General features: G+C 54.7%; 1 protein-coding gene across 2 annotated transcripts in view; it reads right to left on the bottom strand.

The window, feature by feature from the left end:
• MGAT5B (alpha-1,6-mannosylglycoprotein 6-beta-N-acetylglucosaminyltransferase B) overlaps positions 1–21306 on the bottom strand; it is a 68169-nt gene that overhangs the window by 33443 nt on the left and 13420 nt on the right. For both annotated transcript variants that reach the window (XM_078066155.1, XM_078066154.1), the window contains exons 4-8: positions 8130–8245; positions 7534–7607; positions 6349–6519; positions 5420–5584; positions 4503–4672 (exon numbers count right to left, since the gene is read on the bottom strand). In XM_078066155.1, the coding sequence (XP_077922281.1) occupies positions 4503–4672; positions 5420–5584; positions 6349–6519; positions 7534–7607; positions 8130–8245 (696 nt within the window). The remainder of the gene's footprint in view (positions 1–4502; positions 4673–5419; positions 5585–6348; positions 6520–7533; positions 7608–8129; positions 8246–21306) is intronic.

The following is a 21306-nucleotide window of genomic DNA, read 5'->3' as shown; positions in this document are numbered from 1 at the left end:
GGGGAGGCTTAGAAAAGCCACAGCCCCAAATTTTCCACTTGTCAACCTTCACTGCTCATTAGAGCACCTGGGGATCTTTGAGAACTTGATACTTGGGCCCCCACTCCAGACCAATGAAATAGAGACACCAAGAGTGGGGCCCAAATGTTGGTATATTTTCTAAGGCTGCTCTGCAGCTGGAGGGGTCGGGGAAGGGGTAAGAATCCCCACCTGAAACGTATTCCAACCACAGCGGATGCTGTTAATTTTGTAGACATAACTATACTACATCTCCTGGGGAAGGTGGTTTTCTTTTTTTCTGTTTTTATTCTTTTAGTTGTCTTGAAGTTGTTTCTGATAACAGATTTAGAAAGCCCCTTCATGAGGCTGTTCCCTGAGGTGTCTGGGCTGTTTACAACAACTCTGCCCTGTCTGAGCAAGAGCATTCACCCACACCTACACCCCACTGGGGACCAAGGACAGAGCTGCCCGGGCACAGCCCTGGGCCTGCCCATGTAACAAACTGCAAATCGGAGATGAGGTAACCTCTCCCCGGAGCCCCTACTTCTGGGAATTTCAGACCCACACGAGCTTGGCATGAAGTGATGGGGTGGCGGGAAGATATGGAGTCTCTGTGGGGTGTGTGACTGTGTGTGTGTGCACACACCTGTGCATGCATGTGCAGTGTGCATGTTGTGCACAGGGGTGTGTGTGGGCCTATGTGTGGTGATATGGGCCTACACAGAGGGATGCGCATGTGTGTGCGCAGGCATGAGCTGTGCACATATGCATGGGTGTGCATATGTGGTTGTACACTGGGGTATGCACGCATGTGCCCATGCGTGTATACGTGGGTACGTGTGCGTAGTTAAAGAAAAGCAGCAGGAGGTATTTCAGATCTTGGTACTTTACACTAGGGCCTCACCTTCAAGACCTCGTGGGTGCAGTGACCCCCATCTTCACTGCTCTGGCCCCCTTACGAGCAACGGCAGCCTCAATAAACACAGGCTCAGTGCCACGCCCTGGAAGTGGCCAGAGGAGGAAGTGAAGTTCCCATCGCTTAAGGAGACTTGTTGAGTACCTGCTCTCTCACAGAGGGATGGTTCCCTCAGTGTGGTTGTTGGGCTGTCACAAATGGGCGAAGCCTTCCCTCAGGCAGCAGTAAAGGAAGGAAGTTCTCCCCTCTCTGGCCCCAGAAGATACACGGCCAGAAGGGAGGAATCAAGCTGAATGCCATTTGATAAACATGAATTCATCTAACCTTGAGGCAGGTCAAGGGATCAGCAATGCTGACAGGATGCTCCACACTCACAGGGGACTCTGTGTGTGGCAGAGCCTGGGATGAGTAGTCCAGACAGCCCTCACCCCCAGGGGTCTTCCCACTGCATCTTGGGGGCTCTCGTGACCTAGGGGACAAGGGCCCCCAGACCCTTGCTTGCTGCTCTGCCCTAGACAGGTCTGGCTCATGGCTACCCACAGCCCCTGACCACACCATCCACAAACTGCCCGAGACTTCTTTGACTTCCCAGACACTGGGTCCCTTTTCTCTTTCCTCCTCCTCACCCCCACCCTACTTGACTTTCCTGTAGGAAGCTTCAAGGCCAAGCAAAGATGCTTCTTTTCATTATTTGCAAACATTAGCAGCATTCTGTTTCAGTGCTGATGCATTGGGGTCCTCTGTTCAGAGGGAGCAGGGGGTGAGCAGCAGGGTGTGCTTGCGGGTGGCAAGTGGGCACACTCAGCTCTGAAGTGGCCTGCACAATGTGAACAGCTTGGTCTGATGACAAAATGCCACCAGGGTGAAAGCCAGAGTGAGGGACCATGCTGGTTCCCTCTCCCAGCGCTGAGCAGCTCATCGACAGGTTCAGCACCAGCACACGGGGACAGCTCCCTGCCCAGTTCCTTCCCACTCAGGGGATATTCAGCCAGATTTGGGAGTGGGGGGAATGCTATTCCCAGATTTCACCTCTTCCCCAGAACCTGCTGCCCCCAACCTGGGATTGTGCTTCCCAACATTGCCACAATCGTGCAGTCCCCTCATTAGTCCTTGTCACCTTCTCCCCCTTCAAAGTGGATCCTCTATATATACTGTCCCTCTCTGAAGACACTTTTCAACTTTCCTAGGCCTACTGGAGTAGTGCATCAGCCTAAAAGAATTACTCCAGTGGTGTGAATTGCAAGCCACGGGAATAAAAACCTTCAAACCACGAGGTCATTTAGTGGCCTCCCCCTATGCAATACAGCTAGTCCTAGTACTGCCCTCCGATTGAGCTCATGAGAAGCACTACTCGAGTTACTGGCAGACTCCAAGTTGCAGGTGAAAACTGCAGAGGCTGAATAGCTGCCCAAGACCACACTGACCTAAGACTGTCAATGGCTTTGTCCCCATCAGCATCCTCCTCTCTCCAACACTTCTGTGCTAAAGAGCATCAGCGTTCATGGCCAGGACAAAATGCTGATCAGAGAGAGACATCTAGAACCAATAGACCATCAAGATGATGGGCAGGCTCTGACAAGAATCACATTTTAGCTTGAAAACCATCCTCAGAATAAGTTAATGGACTGATGAAGAAAAGTCGATTTGTAGGCAACACCTCTGGGGCCTTCCTTAGTCATGCCCTATAAGAAAGAGGAATAGAAAACCACAAAGCACAAACCCCTAACCATAAAGAAAAAGAAAAAGATCAATGACTTTGATTACATTAAATTAAGGCCTTCTGTTCCTTGGGAGGAAGGAAGGAAGGAAGGAAGGAAGGAAGGAAGGAAGGAAGGAAGGAAGGGAGGGAGGGAAGGAGGGAGGGAAGGAGGGGGAGGGAGGGATGGGGAGAGAGAGAGAGAGAAAGAAAGAAAGAGAAAAAGAAAGAAAGAAAGAAAATAAAGAAAGAAAAAGAAAGAAATTACAAAGACAAGCCACAAATTAGGAGATTTTTCAACAGATATAATAAGTTGAATGGGATTTATATCCATCATACATAAAGAACACCTACAACTCAATAAGGAAAACATAAACAACCCAGCAGAAAGGTGGGCAAATGACATGAAAGGGCATTTCATCAAGAGGAAAGAAGGACAAGCATATGACAGAATGCTCAGCCTCATTAGCTGTCAGGGAAATGCAAGTTAAGAACATAACAAGATATCATGACACCACTAGACATCCTCAATTAGGAAGTGTAATAACCCTACATGTGGGTGACAACATGACCACTGGGAACCTCCAAGTAGTGAGGCTAAATTGGTGCCATCACTTAGGAAGACAATTAGCATTATATTATAAAGCTGAATTTTCACACACCATTAGTCCCAGCAATTGTGCACCTGAGTCTATACTGAAGAGACACTCAGTCTCTGCCCACATGTCTACCACAGCATCATTCAGAATAACTTACAAAAGTAGGGGGAAACTGTCCACAGTCAGGAAAAACTGAAAAATGACAGACCATCCACATAATGAAATCTCATACAGCAGTGAACATGAATAAAATAGAGTTTCATGGAACAACAAGAATGAATCTTTGAAACATAATAATGGGTGAAGACAGCATGTCTCGAACATTACATACAGCAGATGCCATTTATACAAAGCTCAAAGCAAACCAAAATAAAACTAAACCCTATACTGTTTATGGATACCTGAGTATGTAAAACACACACACATACACACACACAGACAACAATTTCTTATTTAAAAGCAAAGAAATAATAAACACAAAATCCAAGGTGCAAGTTTCCTCTAGGGGGAGGCAGAGGGATTGATGAGAGGACACCAGGTGGGCACAAGAGTCCTGGGAATATTCTTTCTTTAAATTGGACGACAGAATTATGGGAGAACACCCTATTCTTGCACTTCCTAATATCATGTTACAGACATTCTTGTGTGTATTGAATATCATATAATAAACATCAATAAATAAATGAAGGAAAATGGTCTGTACTTCTATATCCCACAAATACAGCAGTTAAACCTAACCAGACTTGAATGCAGGTCCACACACACACACAAACACACACACACACATAATCCTCCCCCCTCTTATCACCATCTCCCACCTCCAAGAACATCAGGGGGACTCTGGAAAGGCAAGCACTGGGGAAGGGACAGGCATCACAGGCTCACCTCACCACCCTCCAGGTCTTACCAGCTCCCAGAATAGGTCTAGGAAGGAGCCCAATTCCAAAAGAAAAACCCCAAGGCCACACCACGCCCACCAAAGACAGGTAGAGAGGATGCCGTCAGAGAGGACCTGGCTCAATTCCACAAGCCAGTATTTGTCAGCCCCTGAGTGCGAACACTGGGGCACCTATTAGCCCAAGATGGAGAAAAGGACCTTTGAACAGCACTATGCAAATATGCTTCCTTGGTGCATCCCAAACATGACCAGGCATCAACATGGAGGAAGAGGAGGCAATGAGGAGGGTCACTATCCACAGTATACCAGGAAGCCTCCCAGGGACCGGCAGCTGGAGCAGGGGCTCCTGGGGGACAGGTTCCCCTTCCTCTCCTCCCCTCCCCCAGCACTCACCTCTGCAGCTCCTTCAGGGACACTGTGATCCGCAGGCCATGGCCCAGGACGTAGAGAGTGGCCAAGATGTCTGCCCACTGCACCATCTCACCCAGAGGCCCGCCCTTTAGCACCCTCGGGCTGAACACATCACCAGACTCCTCCGTCAGGAAGCCGATGTGAACAAGGATCTGGGGAGGACACAGAGTCAGCGTGGAGGAGGAGCAGCATTGCCCTGCCGCCCCCAGGGGGACCCGACCAGCAGCAGCCACTGTCCCCAGGCTGTGCCTGGGCAGGTGCTTTCTGGCACCAGCAAGGGGACCAAGAGGCAGAGTGACCACACTGGGCACTGAGGATCAAAGTGAACAAGATGGTCACATCCTGCCCTCAAGGTGCTTACGTTCCAGATGGAAGAGGTAGACAACAGTAAACACAGACAAGAGATAATTTCATGAAATGATAGGGACTCTGAAAGAAATAAACAGGGTGATGTGAGAGTCAGATAAATATTTATTGGATGGATAAATGTGGATGGAGAGATGGGTGGATGGATGGGTGGATGAATGGGTGGATGTATGGGTAGATGGATGGGTGGATGGATGGATGGACCTACAAACCTCCCCAAAACAGGCTATATTATTCCCAATATTCCAGGCAAATGCCATGACCTTTCTGCCTGAAAAGAACGAGATGTCTACAGAACAGAACCCCTATATGGTGGAGGGGAGGGTTTGTCATTCTACTCCAAACGTAAAAAGGGCCAGGGGCCACCACATGCATCTATCCTGACTCTGCCTCCCTCACGCCAGCTGAAATTCAAATAAACTCAATAAAACCTTTCTAAGGGCAGACCTGGTGCCCACTTGAAGGCCTGGGGCCCTGAGCTCATTTCCTAAGCTCTCTGAGCGCAGCGCCCTGAATGCACAGAGAAGCAGTACCTGCTTCTGGTCCCTCCAGACGCTTCCCAGCTTCCGTGCCAGCCGCTGGGCAGCCAGTGCCCACTGGGCCGTGAGCCGCTTGGTCCGTTTCTTCATGAAGATTAGAGACTCCTTCCCACTGCCCATCAGCTCCAGGAGGTGGGACAGGTTGCTCCGGAAAACTGCCTGGAGGGGGGCCCAGACCTGGGTTCTCTGGCCCTCAGCCCCACAGCCGTGCCACCACCATCACCTGCTGCCCTGGGAACAGGGCCTGGCACCCTCCCTGGGAGGCTGGGGCCTACTCTAACTTCTCCTGCCATTTATAAAGGCCCACTGGCCCCCACCGTCGGGGAGCCCTGCTCTCACCCACCAACACTAACCCCCAGCCAAGCTGGTCTGTCCCAGCCCAGCTCTGGTCATCCTTCTGTCCCAAGCCCTTTGGGGGGTGGTCAGCGATGGCAGTCCCCAGGAGTCTGGCAGCTACACCGAGGCAGGGAGGGTGGTGGTCAGAGCTGGTGCTCGGGCGGCAGGGAGGCCGGGCCCCCTTTCAGTGGAGCTGCAGTAACTGGATGCCTTGAACAAATTAACCGCGCTCCCTAGACCTCAGACTTGCCATCTGTTCAGTGTGGTCGCAAAAGGGACTGCTGGGAGGTTTAAGTACAAATAAAGTATCTGGAAGCCTTCCAGGAGCGACAGCTATTGTTACTATTATTCTAGTCCATTTAGGGGGTGCCTCCAGGGCCCCAGCTTGCCCCTCAAGTAGGCCAAGCTTTGCAGCATCCCCAGAAGGCTGGCAGGCTGGGACGCGCCCCCCACGAGGCACAGCGGGCTGGCCTCATTTTACCAGGGGCAAAGGGCTCCTCCTGCTGTCCCTTAAGGATGCCCCACCCGAGGAGGCCAGTTGACCTGTCCACCAGCCCTTCATGGACCCACCCACTTCCCGGGCCTACCTGGACTTTGGGGAGGGGCTTGGGGGCCATCTGGGCGGCCGTCTGGTTCCTCCAGGGCAACGGGGGACAGAACCACTCAACCTCACTGAGGTAGATGAGGAAGGAACACTCGGTGCCATCCACCCCGAAGAAGGCATAGCAGGGGTCCGAGGTCCAGCGGGCACGCATCCACTGTGGAGAGGGCCAGCCTAGGCCAGGGTGCTGGCACCAGCCCCACCCATACCCTTGGCAGGCTCTTTGCAGGCATGTCCTTGGGGACCCGAGGTCCCTCAGGACAGGACCTCTGGGGCACACACTTAGAGATGCAGCAAAGGCCAGGAGCAGAGAGAGGCTAGACCAGAGCCCCATGACCCAGCCTTCTGTCCTGGCCACTGAGAACCTCGGGAAGGGCTGAGCAGGACCACTGTCCACCAGGCCCAGAAAGAGTAGGACCCCGGCAGAATAAGGCCAAGTCACGACACACTCAGGGAAAGCTCTGGGGCAAACAGTGGGAGATGAAGCAGCTTGGGGCCTGGCTGGTCTCCACCGGGAGCAGGATCCGGTTGAGGCCAAGGTCAGGAGCAGCCTCCAAGAACACAAGGGCTGGAGCCAGAGTAGGCCCCACCCACAGTGATCCCCACATATCACCAAGGAAGGGGCACACAGGGCCGCTGCTCCACACTCTTAGGGAGTTCAGAACCAGAGAGGAGCCAGCTTTTATGGCGTGGCCTGCACTCCCAGAGGGACAGACTTCATGCAGCCATGGGCCCCTGGAAGTGAGTCCCCAGAGGAGGGGCCGGGGGGCTTTCTCAGTCCAGCTGGTTGCAAGGATGGGGAGGGATGGGGAGACAGGCCCACTCAAGAGATCCAGTGTGTGTCTGAATTTTTTGGGATGCAGGCTGCTGGAGGTGTTATTAACAGTTTGTCTGCTCTAAGAAAGTACTGAAAACCCTGAAACGTGATCATCCTAGGCAATGTGGGTTGGTGGGCCAGGCAGACGGCCCAAGCAGAGAGGCCGTCTCCCTGAGGCTGGCCTCTGCCAGCTGGTACCAGGGTCAGGGGCTGGGGGCTGGGCGGAGAAGTCCTCACCAGCAGACATCCCTGCCAGGAGCAGAATCTCAGAGCTAGTGTGGGGGCAGGGTCCCCAAAGAGGAGCCTGCCCCTCCCCCGGTCACCTCTACCCCCATCCTCAGCCCCGGGCCTCACCTCCACCTTCCCTGAGCAGTCAGGGAACTTGGGGTCACTGGGTGCCTCACACTGGTCCCGCCGGCCTTCAGACACTGCAGGGGGAGAAGGTCAGCTTGCTGAGGGCCCGGGTCTAGGGAGGAGCCCCATGAAGTGTGAGGAAGGCCTGGTCTGCGGGGGAGGGGTTAGCTCGGGAGCACACCCCGCCCTCCCTCCCTCCCCTGAGTTTTCTCACCGAAAAAGCCACCCGCCAGGGGGTCCCCAAGCCTGGGTTTCCCCCTCTGCCACAGGCCCTCGCCCTCTATATGGGCTTTGGAACCAGTGAGGAGCCAGCTTGAATGGCTATGGACCCGCGTCTGGATAGGCAGACCTCATGCACCCACCCAAATATAACCCTCTTAGGGGGGCCCCCAGCCTGCTGCTCCCCACATCAAGAAAAATGAAGGGGGCCCCCCGGGGACTCCAGGACCTCTGTTCTCACACCAGGTCACAGTGGGGTGAACCCCAAGTCACCCCACTCAGAGCCTGAGGCCGGAGCTGGAAGCGCTGCCGTGGGGAGCTGTCAGGGCCACCCAGTACACTGGCCTCCTGGGGGCAGAGGGCGCCCTGGGCCCCACCCTTGCTGTGCAGGAGCAGACTGTGGCGCAGGATCTGGTCCACCTTCACGGCGATGTCGGACACGTTCTGGGCGATGGCCTGGATCCGCTCCATGAGGCCGGCCCCAGGGGGAAACCTAGTGAGAGAAGCCAGGGGTGAGCCCGCACAGCCCACCTCGGGGGCCTTCCTGGGAGAGACAAGCAAGGGCAGCCGGTGTGAGCGTTCCAGGTGCCCGGACACCGCCCTGCCACGAACCGAGACCCAGCGATGGACAGCGCTGGGCCTGGAGGTGGAGGCGTGTGCCCCCGCCCCCCGTTGGAGGGGCTCTCTAACCACCTACTGCACACGCACATGCGCGTGTCCCAGGCATGTCTGCACACTCATCCCCACGTGCCCCACGTGCTGAGGGGCAGCGACTGAAGCTAAAGCAGGCAGAGAGATTCTATTGGAGAGCCGGGGCAGGATCGGGCCCGGGACCCCCAGGCGAAGGAGGCCTTTCCTGGGCATGGCCGGCTGCCCTGAGCCTGTTTCTCCGTTTCCTCCCAGAGGGGCTACATCGTGCCAAAATAAATTCCACCCAAAGCAGCCTGGGGACTTGCCAACTATTAAGCCTCTAGTAAATTATTCCTGGGCTCCTGAGCCTGAATTCTTCCCAGGATCTTAAACGCATTTATTGCCACAAACATCACAGCCCTCCACCCACCACCAATACTCGCATTGCCTTTATTTTTGGAGAAATTATTTCCTGGTGTTGATTACTACTCAACTCTCAGAGAAGTTTATGAGACATCATATGCGGGATTTATCTCCTTGCGAAGGCCTGTGTGGAGATGGACCCCACTCTGCCGGTGCGTGGGCTTTCTCCAGAAGTTGCCTACTCTTTCCAACACGTTAATTCTGTTCGATTGACACTTCGCCCTCTGGCTCTGCGCACCTTGTTTAAGCTCCATCTATCCCTTTATAAAGATGGAGACTTTTTTGCCACACAAAATGGGAAGTACAGGAGGGAGGACTCCTCTCGGGTGATCTGTCCTCCAGAGGACAATGGTGACGGCTGCCTGCCCCCTCAGGCCGCCCTCCCCTCCCACCGCTGCCTTCCTCGAGGAGAGGACGAGCGGCGGCCCCATCCACAGAGGGTGTGGGAGACAGGGGGGCAAGGCAGACATGGCGTGGGGTGGCCACAGAAGGAAGAAGGTGGCAGGAAGGGGCACACGAGCCCTCGACAGACACACACACACATGCATGTCCATACACACACACACACACACCACACACAATCCCATCAACCCTCTCAAAATCAAACAAAAACCTAACGGAAGGCGGCATGCCTTGGCCACGGTAACACACTACCACACATTTATTCCCTCGCAGTCCTGGAGGCCAGGAGTCCGAAATCAAGATGTCAGCAGGGTGGGTTCCTTCTGGGACGAAGGGAGAGAGGAAGACTCTCCCCAGCTTCGGGTGGGGCTAGCCGTGGCTAGTGGGGCGCATCACCCAGCCTCTGCCTCTGCCATCACTTGGCCTTCTGTGTGTGACCAAATTCCCTCGTTTTACAGGAACCCCGTCACTGGATGAGGGCCCCCCTGATCCAGTATGACCTCATTTTAATTTGATCACATCGGCCAAGGCCCACTTCCAAGTAAGATCAGGTTCATAGGCACCGGGGATCCAGATGTCGACGTATCTTTTTGGAGGGCACAATTCAGCCACAGCAGTGTTCTACGAGACTACAAATAAGGAGAGGACTCAAGATGATGCTTCTTTTGCTCAGAAAGTCCTCAGACAGGAGGAAGTAGGGAGAGCTCTCCTTGGCCTTCAGATGGCCGAGGAAGGCCGTGGGGAAGAGAGCGGTCAGCATCTCTCCAGTTTACAGTAAAACAGAAGAGCTGAAGATTTGCCTCTTAGGAGCAGTGTGACCCCAGGCAAGTCACTTAGCCTCTCTGTGCCTCCGCATCCTCCTCTTTAAAAATGGAGGCCTGCACAGGCAGGCCACCACTGTCAGCCTTGTGGTGAGGCTGAAGCTGCAGCCAAAGGGGTTTGGGCCAGCCCGGCACCGCTTCTCTACCTCTCCTCATTATCGCCCCCGAAGGAGCCTTTGTAGACATATCTGCCCCCACTCACCTCCTCCACGAAAAGTGAAAACCAGGGACATGCCGCTGCTCTGTTAACACACTGTGGTCTGTGAGGGCCACAGGCTGCTGTGACCTCGCAGATAACTTCCTCCTCAAGAACGAGACTTCACCCTTGGGGGTGATATGTACCCGTGGAGGATGCCCCTGACGTCTGTGGGGCTCTGCAGTCAGTTCCGAGCGAGCGTTCTGGAGCTGGATGGACACTCCTCTGCCTGGAAGCAACATTCCGCTGACCACAGGAGGTGGCCACCGTGCAGAAGGCCAGAAGCTCGTGGCTGCTAGGTCAGGGATGGTGCTGAGCATGGGCAGCCGAGGAGCACAGGGGGTGCTCCCGGGCAGGGAAGGACACGGTACCCCTCCCAACTTCTAACCAGAGACCCCAGAGCACAAACAACCCTTGTCAGGGATGAGTGGGGGGTCCTGCCAGGTCCCTGGAGACTTTGGAAGGGACCCCACTTCAAGCCTTCCTGAAGGTGCCTCTCCCTCGAGGCTCTGCTCCATCCACCGTTTGGGAGCAAGATCACTTCTCCGAGTCCCCCTACGTGCTGGGATGTGCTTGTGAGTGGGCGGCTTGAAACCCCCAGTGGAGTCCTGGGGCACCTGGCTGGCTCAGTCTGTGAAGCATGTGACTCTTGATCTTGGGGTTGTAGGTGTGAGCCTTATGCTGGGTGTAGAGATTATTTAAAAAAAAAATTTTTTTTTTAAGATTTTATTTATTTGAGAGGGTGCAAGAGAGAGAGAGAGAATACACGAGCAGGGGCAGAGGGAGACGGAGAAGCAGGCTCCCTGCTGAGCAAGGAGTCCGATGCAGGGCTCGATCCCAGGACCCCAGGATCATGACCCGAGCCAAAGGCAGATGCTTAACTGACTGAGCCACCCAGGCACCCCAAAAATAAAATCTTTAAAAAAAAAAAAGGAAAGGAAAGAAACCCCCAGCGGAGTCCTGAGTCCTCAAGGACAGGAACATGCTTTTGGATGGAGCCTGGCACTGCCTGGCATGGGCCACATACCCAGAGCTCCATCCCTGTGCTGGGCTGAGTAGAGTTCCCCTCCCTCCAGATTCACATGTACCCAGAACCACAAAAAAATGTGACCTTATTTGGAAATAGGGTCTTTGCAAATGTAATTAGTTGAGATGAGGTCATGCTGAATCAGGTTGGGCCTCAGTTCCGTTCCTGGTGTCCTTATGAGAAGGCCACGTGAAGACGCGCTGGGGACGGCCGCCACGGGACGGCGGAGACAGACTGCAGGGACGCGTCCACAAGCCAGGGGCCACCTGAGCCACCAGGAACTGGAAGAGGCAGGGAAGGATCCTCCCCTAGAGGCTTCGGAAGGAACAAGGCCTTGCTGAAACCTGACTTTCAGACTTCAGCCCCCAGAACCAAGAGAGGAAATCATTTTTATTGTTTTAAACCATCCAGTTCGTGGTCCTTTTTTATGGCAGCCCAAGGAAAGTAATGCATCACTGAGGGAAAATGGTTTTTAGTCCATCACAAAAGGAGAGTCCGCACCTGGGTGGCTCAGTGGGTTAAGCATCTGCCTTCGGCTCAGGTCATGATCCCAGGGTCCTGGGATCGAGTCCCGCTTCGGGCTCCCTGCTCAGCGGGAAGTCTGCTTCTCCCTCTCCCTCTGTGCTCTCTCTCTCAAGTAAATAAATAAAATCTTAAAAAAAAAAAAAAGCAGAGTCCAAGTTCTCCTGGACCCCTGCTGTCAGAAACTTCTCTCCAACCCATGCTCTGCTTGCTGAAGACCAAGCATCACCTGCAGCTACTTTCTCCGGAGACAAAGAACAGCTGAAGACGCCCTTGACGTCTCAAGTCCCGGGCGGGTGACTCTCCACATTACTCAGAGATTGGGAAGAGCGAGGATCTCAGAGTCAGAGGTCCTGGATTCAAATCCGGCCCCCACCGGACAGCTGTGTGACCTTGAGCAGGTTACCTAACCTCTCTGAACTCAGGGGTCAGCTCCTGTAACAGCTGAATGATCTCAACTCCCTCACAGAGTGACTCCAAGGGCTAGACACAAGGCCGAGGATCACGTGCGCAGCGTATAGTAGACGCTCCATAAACGCTCGAGATGCGTTCATTCCCTGTCTACAGCAGTCACCCCGTCCCCAAAAGGAAGTTTCGTGTGTCTAACTACAGAACAAAGCACTTCCCTTTTTGGAGGATTTTCATACGATAAGCGTTTCCCGGGGAACGTCACTAAGAGGGGCTCTAAATAGTGCAGGTGGCATCTGTCTGATTTCACAAGCTCAGCTTGTTCAAAACGGAATGACTTGGCCTCACTGTTATTAAACTGGACTTAGCATTTGGGCAGTGCTTTCTATTGTCAAATAATCTATGATTAGTCCTCTCTCCCCGGGATGCTCTTCGATAACTGACAGTGAAAGCAGATGCCTCGAGACCGCAGACCACAGCAGGGCCATGGCCTGGGAAGCACGAAGAAGGGGAACAGACTAGGAAGTCGGGGCGCAACTGCCTCCAGCCAATGGGACCCCGGGCAATTCTCTCAACAACATCCTGGTTCTTTCTAATGGCCCCCTTGTACAGAGGAGGAAACCAAGGCACAGCAAGGCTGAGTTACTTGCTCAGGGCCGCACAGCTATTACGTGGAAAAGTCATCAGGTACCAGTTCACCTGCAAAGGGTCTGTGCCTAAGGGTGAGCACGGGGGCAGGACAGCAGGACCAAGGCCTTGATCTAGGGAGTGACATCGTGGGGGTGGAGCCCTCAGTAACCCCGGCAGGTGGCGAAGGCTGAAAGAGCTCCAGCAGAAGGCATCTCTCCCTGCCAACAACACTCCAGACCCTATAGGGCCTGTTACCAGGGTACATACCTGGAATTGTATCTGCTAGGCCGGGACGATGCCCCCAGTCTTCCCCCTGCTGGTGCAAGTGACCGAGGTAATCCGTCCTACTTGTTGCTTATTTTTATTCCTTTCCTGTTTTATCTTTGGTGCGTGCATTTGGTGGGTAAGCCAGATGAGCCTGAACGGGTGGGCTTGTGAGGGGGCGGCCTGAGTGTGAGTAGCTGAGAACCAGGGCCATGTCAGGGAGAGGCGGGAAGAGGGCTGGCTGGAGATTTCAGAGAGGCCCCGGAAGGAGGCGCCTTGGCCAAGTAACCCTGTAACCGGCCTGGCAGCTCCCCACAGCACGGTCAGCAAGAGGAGAGTGAGGTTCTCAGCCCCAATCTGTAAGCTGTGGGTGCCAGGTAGGGGCAGAAAAGATGGGGGCCTTCTGCACTCTCAGGAAGCTCTTAGGACCAGTGGGGCGTCGGGTCAAATGGGTCCCACCATCCCCCCAGCTGGGCAGACACTCCATGAAGAATCCCGGGACCTTTTCACACCCCACCCCCGACAAACATGGTCCCGTGGTTGCCAAGGTTCTTGAGACCACAGGGCTGTGCAGAGCATGCAGGCCGGGCACCAGCCCCTCCAGGTCTACGATCTGGGCCAGGCCTTTCCTTGCCTGAGCCTCGTTCCCTCGTCTGTGCATCACAGGCCTGGCTAGGACCTTCCTCATCGGGCCACTGGTCAAGGTCAAAGTACATAATCAGTCCCCAATAGACAGGGGCTGCTTGTATTATTTATGATCGTCATGAATTATTAGTACTGCTGCTTCGGCCAGCCCTGCAACACAGTCCCGGGAAGCCAGGACCCAGCCCTCAGGGCTGAGGGCCACCCAAGGCATGGTGCTGGCTGGACGAGGCCCTGCCCTCTCTCTCCCAGCAAACGTGCCCGAAGTGGCCTGAGCCGGCCTGAGACACAAAGTCTGCAAAGAGCAGACAGGACAGAGGTGGGAAGAGGGAGAGCCAAGTCCCGGGATCCGCTGGCACCTCCTAAGGAGGTCACCATTGCCCTTGCCCCACGGGAAAAGGGCTAACAGGTGCCCCCCACACCAGGGGCTCTTACCTGCCCTGCATGGGGGAGCCACCCCCTCAGTGTGCCCAAACCCATCCCGTCGCCTTATGGGGGCATGGTGGCCCTGAGAACAGCCTGGGTTTGGGGATTGGCACACCTCGGAGCCCTGCCAGGCCCTCCTCTTATCGTATGGAGGAGAAAAGACCAAATGACGTCAGTGATGTCCTTGAGGTCGCGTGTGGGCTGGGGACAGGGCGGGGACTCAGACCCTGACCCCCTGCGCCAGGCCTTGCTCCTTCCTGCGGCATTTGCCAAGTAGGGAGGCACACCAGAGCTCGAGACATGGGCCTGTGATTTCTGCACACCTGTTAAGCACCAGGCACCCCCACCAAGCCAGGCCTCTGGGCACCCCTGGGGAGCCACCCGGAGAGTAGTCTAGTATCCATGGCATTCAAAGTTCTCCTGCCCAAGCATCCCTTACCTTGCACCCACAGACGGACCACCAGCCCCTCCTGCCCGAGCACAGGTGGCCTCCTGGAGCCGGCTGGCTCCCAAGGCCGCCCCTGCTGCAGCCAGCCTCGGGCCACTGCCCCAGGGCCCCCCAGAGAGGCAGCCAACACCGCAGTCAGTCACAGGATGCTCTGCGACCTCCACCACCCAGGGCCGGGGCCCAGCAGCTCCTTCCCTTTGGGCCTGGCTCCAGTCACCCCCTCGCGTCAGGCCAGGCCCCCAAGAGGCACCCGGAGGCCCCAGCCCCTCCTCTCAGCCCCTGAGGCAATCACCCCCTTGGCCCTCATTCCCGGGCCCCTTGAACAAGCTCTCCTGGACGCCTGGGGAAGGAAGTTGAATTTCGTGTTCCTCCCATGATTTATGAGGGTTGCATTCAATTAACAGAGTATCGATTTCCGGCAGCTGGCCAGCTCGCTTGCTGGGAGTTGTTATTTTATTATGAAATCGGTAGCTTTCCTTTTAAAACACGGAGACTCTGCACACAGGTGCCCACAGACATGCTTACTGGAGACACAGACACAAGCGCCGTGGACAGGGAGACATGTTCTCTCTGTGACTGTCTCTCCGTCCGTCCCCCGCTCTCTCACACACCACACGGGACGTAAGAAACTCCAGCCCCAGTGTCCAGGCTTCCCTGCAACTTCGCGGCTCTCCTCCTCCGCTTCTTCGGCCCCCTTCACCCCCGGCCAGAGCCCCGGATGCTGTGGGGGGCTCCAAAAGCGACTGAGGATCTGCCAGCCCCTCCCCAGCCCTCCCCAAGCAAGAGCAGAGAGCACTTCTCTCTCGTGCACCAAGAAATACATATACACATCCATACATACAATTAGATAAATAGGCAGGCAGACGGATGGATAATCTCCCCTCTATTGACAGGGACACAGCCAGAGTCGAGCTATGTGTGGTTTCAGCACTTGGGGAAGGGATCAGTGCCCCACGAGTGGGGCGAAGCCGGGATGTTGAAGCTAGGCTGGGGGACACAGGAGCCAGACGCCAGCCCCCACATCCCAGGGCCTGGCCTTCTCCGGAGGATTTTTTTTTAAATACCTTATATGTATATCTTACTTGAGACACATTGAGATCCTACTGTATATATGTACCCCGCTTGCCTTACAAACGGCAAATAGCTGGATGTTGAGAATCTTTGTCTTTGTTAGGACGTTTAACCCGTTCACACTTACCCTCGTATTTGCTAGGTTTTCACCCTGGAGGACTGACTGACCTTGTCACCCAGCTACCCCCTTCCCTCTCCACCAGTCTGGGCTCTCTCCAGTGCTGGGGCCAGGCCAGCGCCCCGACCTCCACCTGGAGGCTATCCTGTTAGGAAGGGGCCCCCACACAGGGTGTGACGTAATTGAGGCAAGCCTTTGAAAGCAGCCCCCAAAGTTGCCTTCCCAGGTTACGTGTCCCCTGCCCCACCCCCCACACTCACACGCAGACCCCAGAGGCTCTTTGCTCAGGCCACAGGTGGCCAAGAATGTCTAGAAGCATTTTTGAGTTTTTTGTTAAAAATTGGAAAAACCCTCATCTCATTCCCCACGGACAAGAATCTTGATCTGCTGCACTGTTTATTGTTACTTTACTCTTACTGAGTTCTGCGCACTTGTAATCCAACTCTGTTCATAATTACATAACCTGCTCTTTACATCGTCACTTATCACTAAAATCCCCGAGTGTCCCTGTCAAATCCTATTCGATGGCGGCATAAGCCGCGTCCAGCAGGTGCCACGGTCTGCGTGCTGTTTCCTCGCTGCTGGACATTTAAGTTGTTGCTCCAAATTTGTGGGGTTTTTAAAGATTTTATTTTAAGTCATTTCTACACCCAACACGGGGCTTGAACTCACAGCCCCGAGATCAAGAGTCGCACGCTCCACTGACAGAGCCAGCCAGGTGCCCCGTGGCTCAAATTTGTTGACACTACAAAAAAGGCGTCAATGACCAAGATGTTCATAAACCTGTTTCTAAGTTGAGATTCTTTTCCTAAGACAGATGCCCAGCATGAAACGACCAGGTCATTACAAGCCACGCAGCAGAAACCGGGACTCCCAGGTGGGCCGACCTCCTCAGCTTCCAGAACAGGAACTCGTCCGGGGCGGCGGTGGCCAGAACGCACCTGGCTTCTGTCTCGCTGTCCTGCCGTGCACGGTGGCGCAGGCACAACCCCCCGGAGTGCCCAAGGGCACGCACACTGCCTCTCTTCCCTTCCTTCCTCCAACAAGTCCTTATTGAACTCTGGGATCCAGAAGTGAGGCGGGCCAAAATCTCCGCCGCCCTCACAGAGCATCCGGTCCAGCTCGGGAGACAGACAGTGAACAAGCAAATTGTGAAAATACACAGGGTGAAGTGGTGATGAACGAAAGGGATGGGGAATCTGGGAGAGGGGGTACAATTTGAAATAGGTCCTCTGGGAAGGACTTGTTGGTGACATTTGAGAAAAACTGGAGGAAGGGGAGGGAGAAAACCATGAGAGGAAGAAAACGAATTCTTTCACCCAGCCAGATCTGAGGAAAGATCTTCCCAGGCAGAGGCCACAGCCTGTGCAAAGGCCCCGTGGCCAGAGGGAGACCACTGTGCTGCAGGAACAGTGAGGAGGCTGGTGGGCTGAAGCCCGGGGAGCAAGTGGGAGGATAGCAGGGGAGGAGCCAGACAGACAACAGGGCTGGGCGCATTTGGGGAGCTATGGGGGAGGCTGGGGTTTGACGGGGAGCTATGGGGGAGGTGGGGAACACGGGAAGCTCCTGACCAAATTGGTATTTTAAAATAATCTCTCTGGCTGCTGAGTTGGGAATCAGTGGGAGGAGGGCAGTGGGGAGAGGTGGGATTCCGGGCACATTCTGCAGGTGGGGACAATTTACTGATGAACGGGATACAAGCGAGAGACAGAAGGGTCGAGGCTGACTCCAAGGTTGGGGGTCTGGACAATGGAAGTGATAAGACTGGCATGGCCTGGGGCGGAAGGGCTGGGGCGGAGCGAGGGGCCGGCGGGGGAGGCAGGGTCTCCCCTCTCCTCAGTGCTATCTCTCACTGGCAGGTGAGGACAGTGGGGCTCAGAGAAGTCACATGACCTGCTGCCGGCCACCCGAGTCTGCCCCTCGCTGCAGTGCGCAACAGACACTCCAACACAGCCCTGCTGTCCCGACCCTCTGGCCGTGCACACAGCCAGGTGCCGGCTGCCCCTCCCCAGCAGGGTCCCTCTGAGAACCGGGCTCCAGAAACCCTGGCCCGGACTCCACACACGGACGCGCCCAGCAGTTACGGACTCATACTTGATTCCAATGAAAACAGCCTGAAACGTTGGTCGTTTTTGCTGCTACAGAGAGCCTTATGGGAAATTCAGAGATCATTACTGTTCGGCTTTAGGATACATAATACGATGCCATTTGCTGAAAATCTGCAAATAACCCCTAATTAGGTTTTCCGAGGCTAAAAAAGCAAATTTGCTTTCCCCGAGGACATACCAACCATGGGCAGGAGGCAACAGTCCAGAAGCTTCCAGCAAGGCAGGGGGAGGACTGTGGGGGTTATTTAGGCCACGGATCATTTCGAAGTGAGGAATCCAAGTGCAGGTGAACAGAGTTTGCTGGAAACACAGCAGCACGCACGTCTGCAGGACTCCCGCCTGCCTAGCCCGGGTAGGTCATTCCAGGGGGTTAAGATGGGGCAGGGGCTGGAGTGTCTGCACACAGGTGAGGTGTGAGCGAGCAGCACTGCCCCAACGTGCCCTGGACACACCCACCATTTCTCTCCCTGAATCCAGAAGCAACAATGTCCCTGAAATTTATGGCTTTGCCTACGGGGTTTGATGGGCTCTGCTGGTCTTGATGGATTGTTGCTATTTCCCGGGATGGAGCTAGGAGGTGGCATGGACTCCCCTCCGAAGGAGATGAAGGGCAGGGCAGGGGAGGGAGGGAGAGGCCAGGACTGGAAAAAACCAGAGAGGCAGTTGAACGAGCTAACAGTAGCTCCCCCCACCCAAAAAGGCAGGCCACCTGACCCTCAGCTCTGCCGCCCACAGCAGGATGCTCCGTGGAGGGAGAGTGGGCCAGTGTTCTGCCCTCACCCTGGTGAGCAGCCCTGTGGATAGAGGCTGGGTCAGCAGCCCAGAGAGGTGGCAGCATGCTGGGGGCAGGCAGGAGAGGGCAAAGGATGCTATGAGGGTGAGGGGCTGGATTAGAGGGACACAGACAGCAGAGAGGAAGATGGACTCTGCACACAGAGGAGAAAATGACCTCATGCCCCAGAGGGAACCCCAGGGGAGCCCAATCCTTCTACCTCCCTCTCCCCATTTCTGCCACCAGCCCCCCTGCTTCCCTTCTTCACACAGCAGTTGGAGCTATCTTTTAAAAAAAGAAGCCGGATCCTATCACTCCCTGGTTGTAAGCCCTCTGGCAAACTCCCACACCTCTCAGAATAGTGTCCCAAGTACTCGCCACAGCTGACAAAGCCTATATCACCTGCCCTGTTGGCCTCTCCTGTCCCTCACCCCACTCTGCCATGTTGGCTTTCACAGTGGCTCTTTTCCTCCAACATACCAAGCTTACTCCTACCCCAGGGCCTTTGCACTTGTTGCTCGCTCTACTTCAAATTCTCTACTCCCAGCTCCTTGTGTGGCTGGCTCCCTCCCATTATTCAGAATGGAGCTTAAATATCACCAGCTCAGAAAGGGCTTCCTAGACCGCCCTGTGTGACTAGTTCCTTCCTCGGCACCTGCCCCTAACCCTCCAGAGCAGGCCTCAGTATCTGACCTTGTTTCACTTATTTCTGTTTGTCGGTTACTGCCCGTGTTCTCCACAGGAGTGAGGACAAGGCTCATCGCTGGACCCCCAATACCACTGGCCATGCCTGGCACTAAGTAGGCCCAAGACGTATTTCATGAGTGGATCGGTTTAGTTTGCTCTGTCAGATACTCATCCTGGGATGGTGAGAGAGCATCCACCCAGCGCACGGCCACGCAACCCACTCAGGAGCCAAGCACTGGGAGAGGCTCCTGACACCATCATCACGTGTCATCCCCGGGTTCCACCACTACCATTTCAGTGCCTACATTTCCAATCCAAGAAAATCAAGGCAAGGAGCTAATGAAGGGTATTTTCCCCCTGAGCTGTGAATTCATTGATCTGAGAAGTCTTGCGAAGGAATAAAAACTAACCCACACACAGCCGCACGTTTAGTGAATGGCTACCAAGAGCACAGTGGTTAGAAACATGGGCTCTGGAGTTGGCTGGCCTAGGCCAGAGCCAGGCCCAGCCCCTTAGCAGCTGCGCAACTTTGGGTGAGTTCCTGAACTTCTCTGGGCCTCAGTTCCCTCCTCGATGTGGCAGAGATGGAAGCACCCATAAAGCGGGGGTGGGACTGACAACACCATTGAGGCAACAGAGTAAGGATGATGCCGGGCCCTCGGTGAGCTTCTGGGAAGTGCCACCTAGTATGATGGTAGTCACGCTGACATCTGGTGACCCAACTGGGCCTCCAGGACATTCGATCAGGAGGGCCAGTGTGAGATGGGTGCCACGGCCAGCAGCCCAGCCTAGACAGGCTCCGGGGCAAAGGACCACCCCCCGCCAGTCCAAAGGAGGGGTCCGTCACACACACCCCCTTCCTCAGGCCAGCAGGGTCCCACCATGACCAGGACTGGCCACCAACACTTTAAACTTGACTCTGCCAAACTCCAAACAGGAAATGCCTGGAGCCTTGGCTTTTCCATCACACATATTGGCTGAGCTACAGCTTTCCTACAAATTGTCTAGAAGTGTGGATTTCAACTATATTTTTCAGTAGAACACTTTTAGCAAGTCACACCGGCCAAGGTATAGCTTTTCCTAAATCGTGTAAAGTGTGGGTTTCAAACTTACTTTTTAGCAGTTAGAACACATGGAATAAATCCACCTCACAAAGATCCCCAGTACTGAAAAGAGGTCATGTGGAGCTCATCTCCCTGGGGTGGGTGGGCGGCAAGCCCCTCCCTCCACAGCCGAGCCTAGGGCCAAGACTCCCCATTGGGATGGCCCTGACTTCACACGTCCTCCTTCTCCGGGGTTCCAGATCACTCACACACCTAAGACACATGATTTGGTTTCACACCATGGACTCCAGGGGCCACTCTCAGAGATCTTTGGACATTCAAGACTCGCTAGGGGAATATTTAGAATGAATAAACCAAGAAATTCTTTTTGGCAAAAATGGCCCAAGCCCATCGGTAGCGGACAGACAACCGCTGGGCCATCCCATCCATATGCACATCCCACACGTGACTGTCAAAGTGGACAGAGCTCAAAACTGTCGCGTCGAGTGGAAAACGCAGGTGCAGGAAATGCACTGTGGGATACCACTCACATACGGCCCATAAACACCCCACACTGTGTGTTTATGGTGTGTGTGTGTATGCCAATGGTTACTGCAGACTGGAAGAATGGACACCTAACTCAGGAAGGCACTTATCTCCACGGGGAAGCAGGGAAAGGGCCCTCCAGCTTTCGTCTGTGATTTTTATTAAAAAGGAAAAAAGGACGTCGGGCCACCAACATGACAAAATGTTAACAGCTGTTAAGTACGGCGGTGGAAATGTGCTCTGGGTTGTATTACTGTGTGGCTTCTGTATTCTTAAAAGTGTTTGCCGGGTTAGTAAAAAGGGGGCTGACCGATAGTGCCCCCCCCAGCTCTGGAGTACATTTTGAGGCTGCCCAGCACACGGTGTGGTG

This window comes from Halichoerus grypus, chromosome 2 (assembly GCF_964656455.1).
Source record: "Halichoerus grypus chromosome 2, mHalGry1.hap1.1, whole genome shotgun sequence".
Lineage (NCBI taxonomy): Eukaryota > Metazoa > Chordata > Mammalia > Carnivora > Phocidae > Halichoerus > Halichoerus grypus.
Note: the sequence above shows the minus strand (reverse complement) of the source record. Positions and strands in the feature narration are given on the sequence as shown.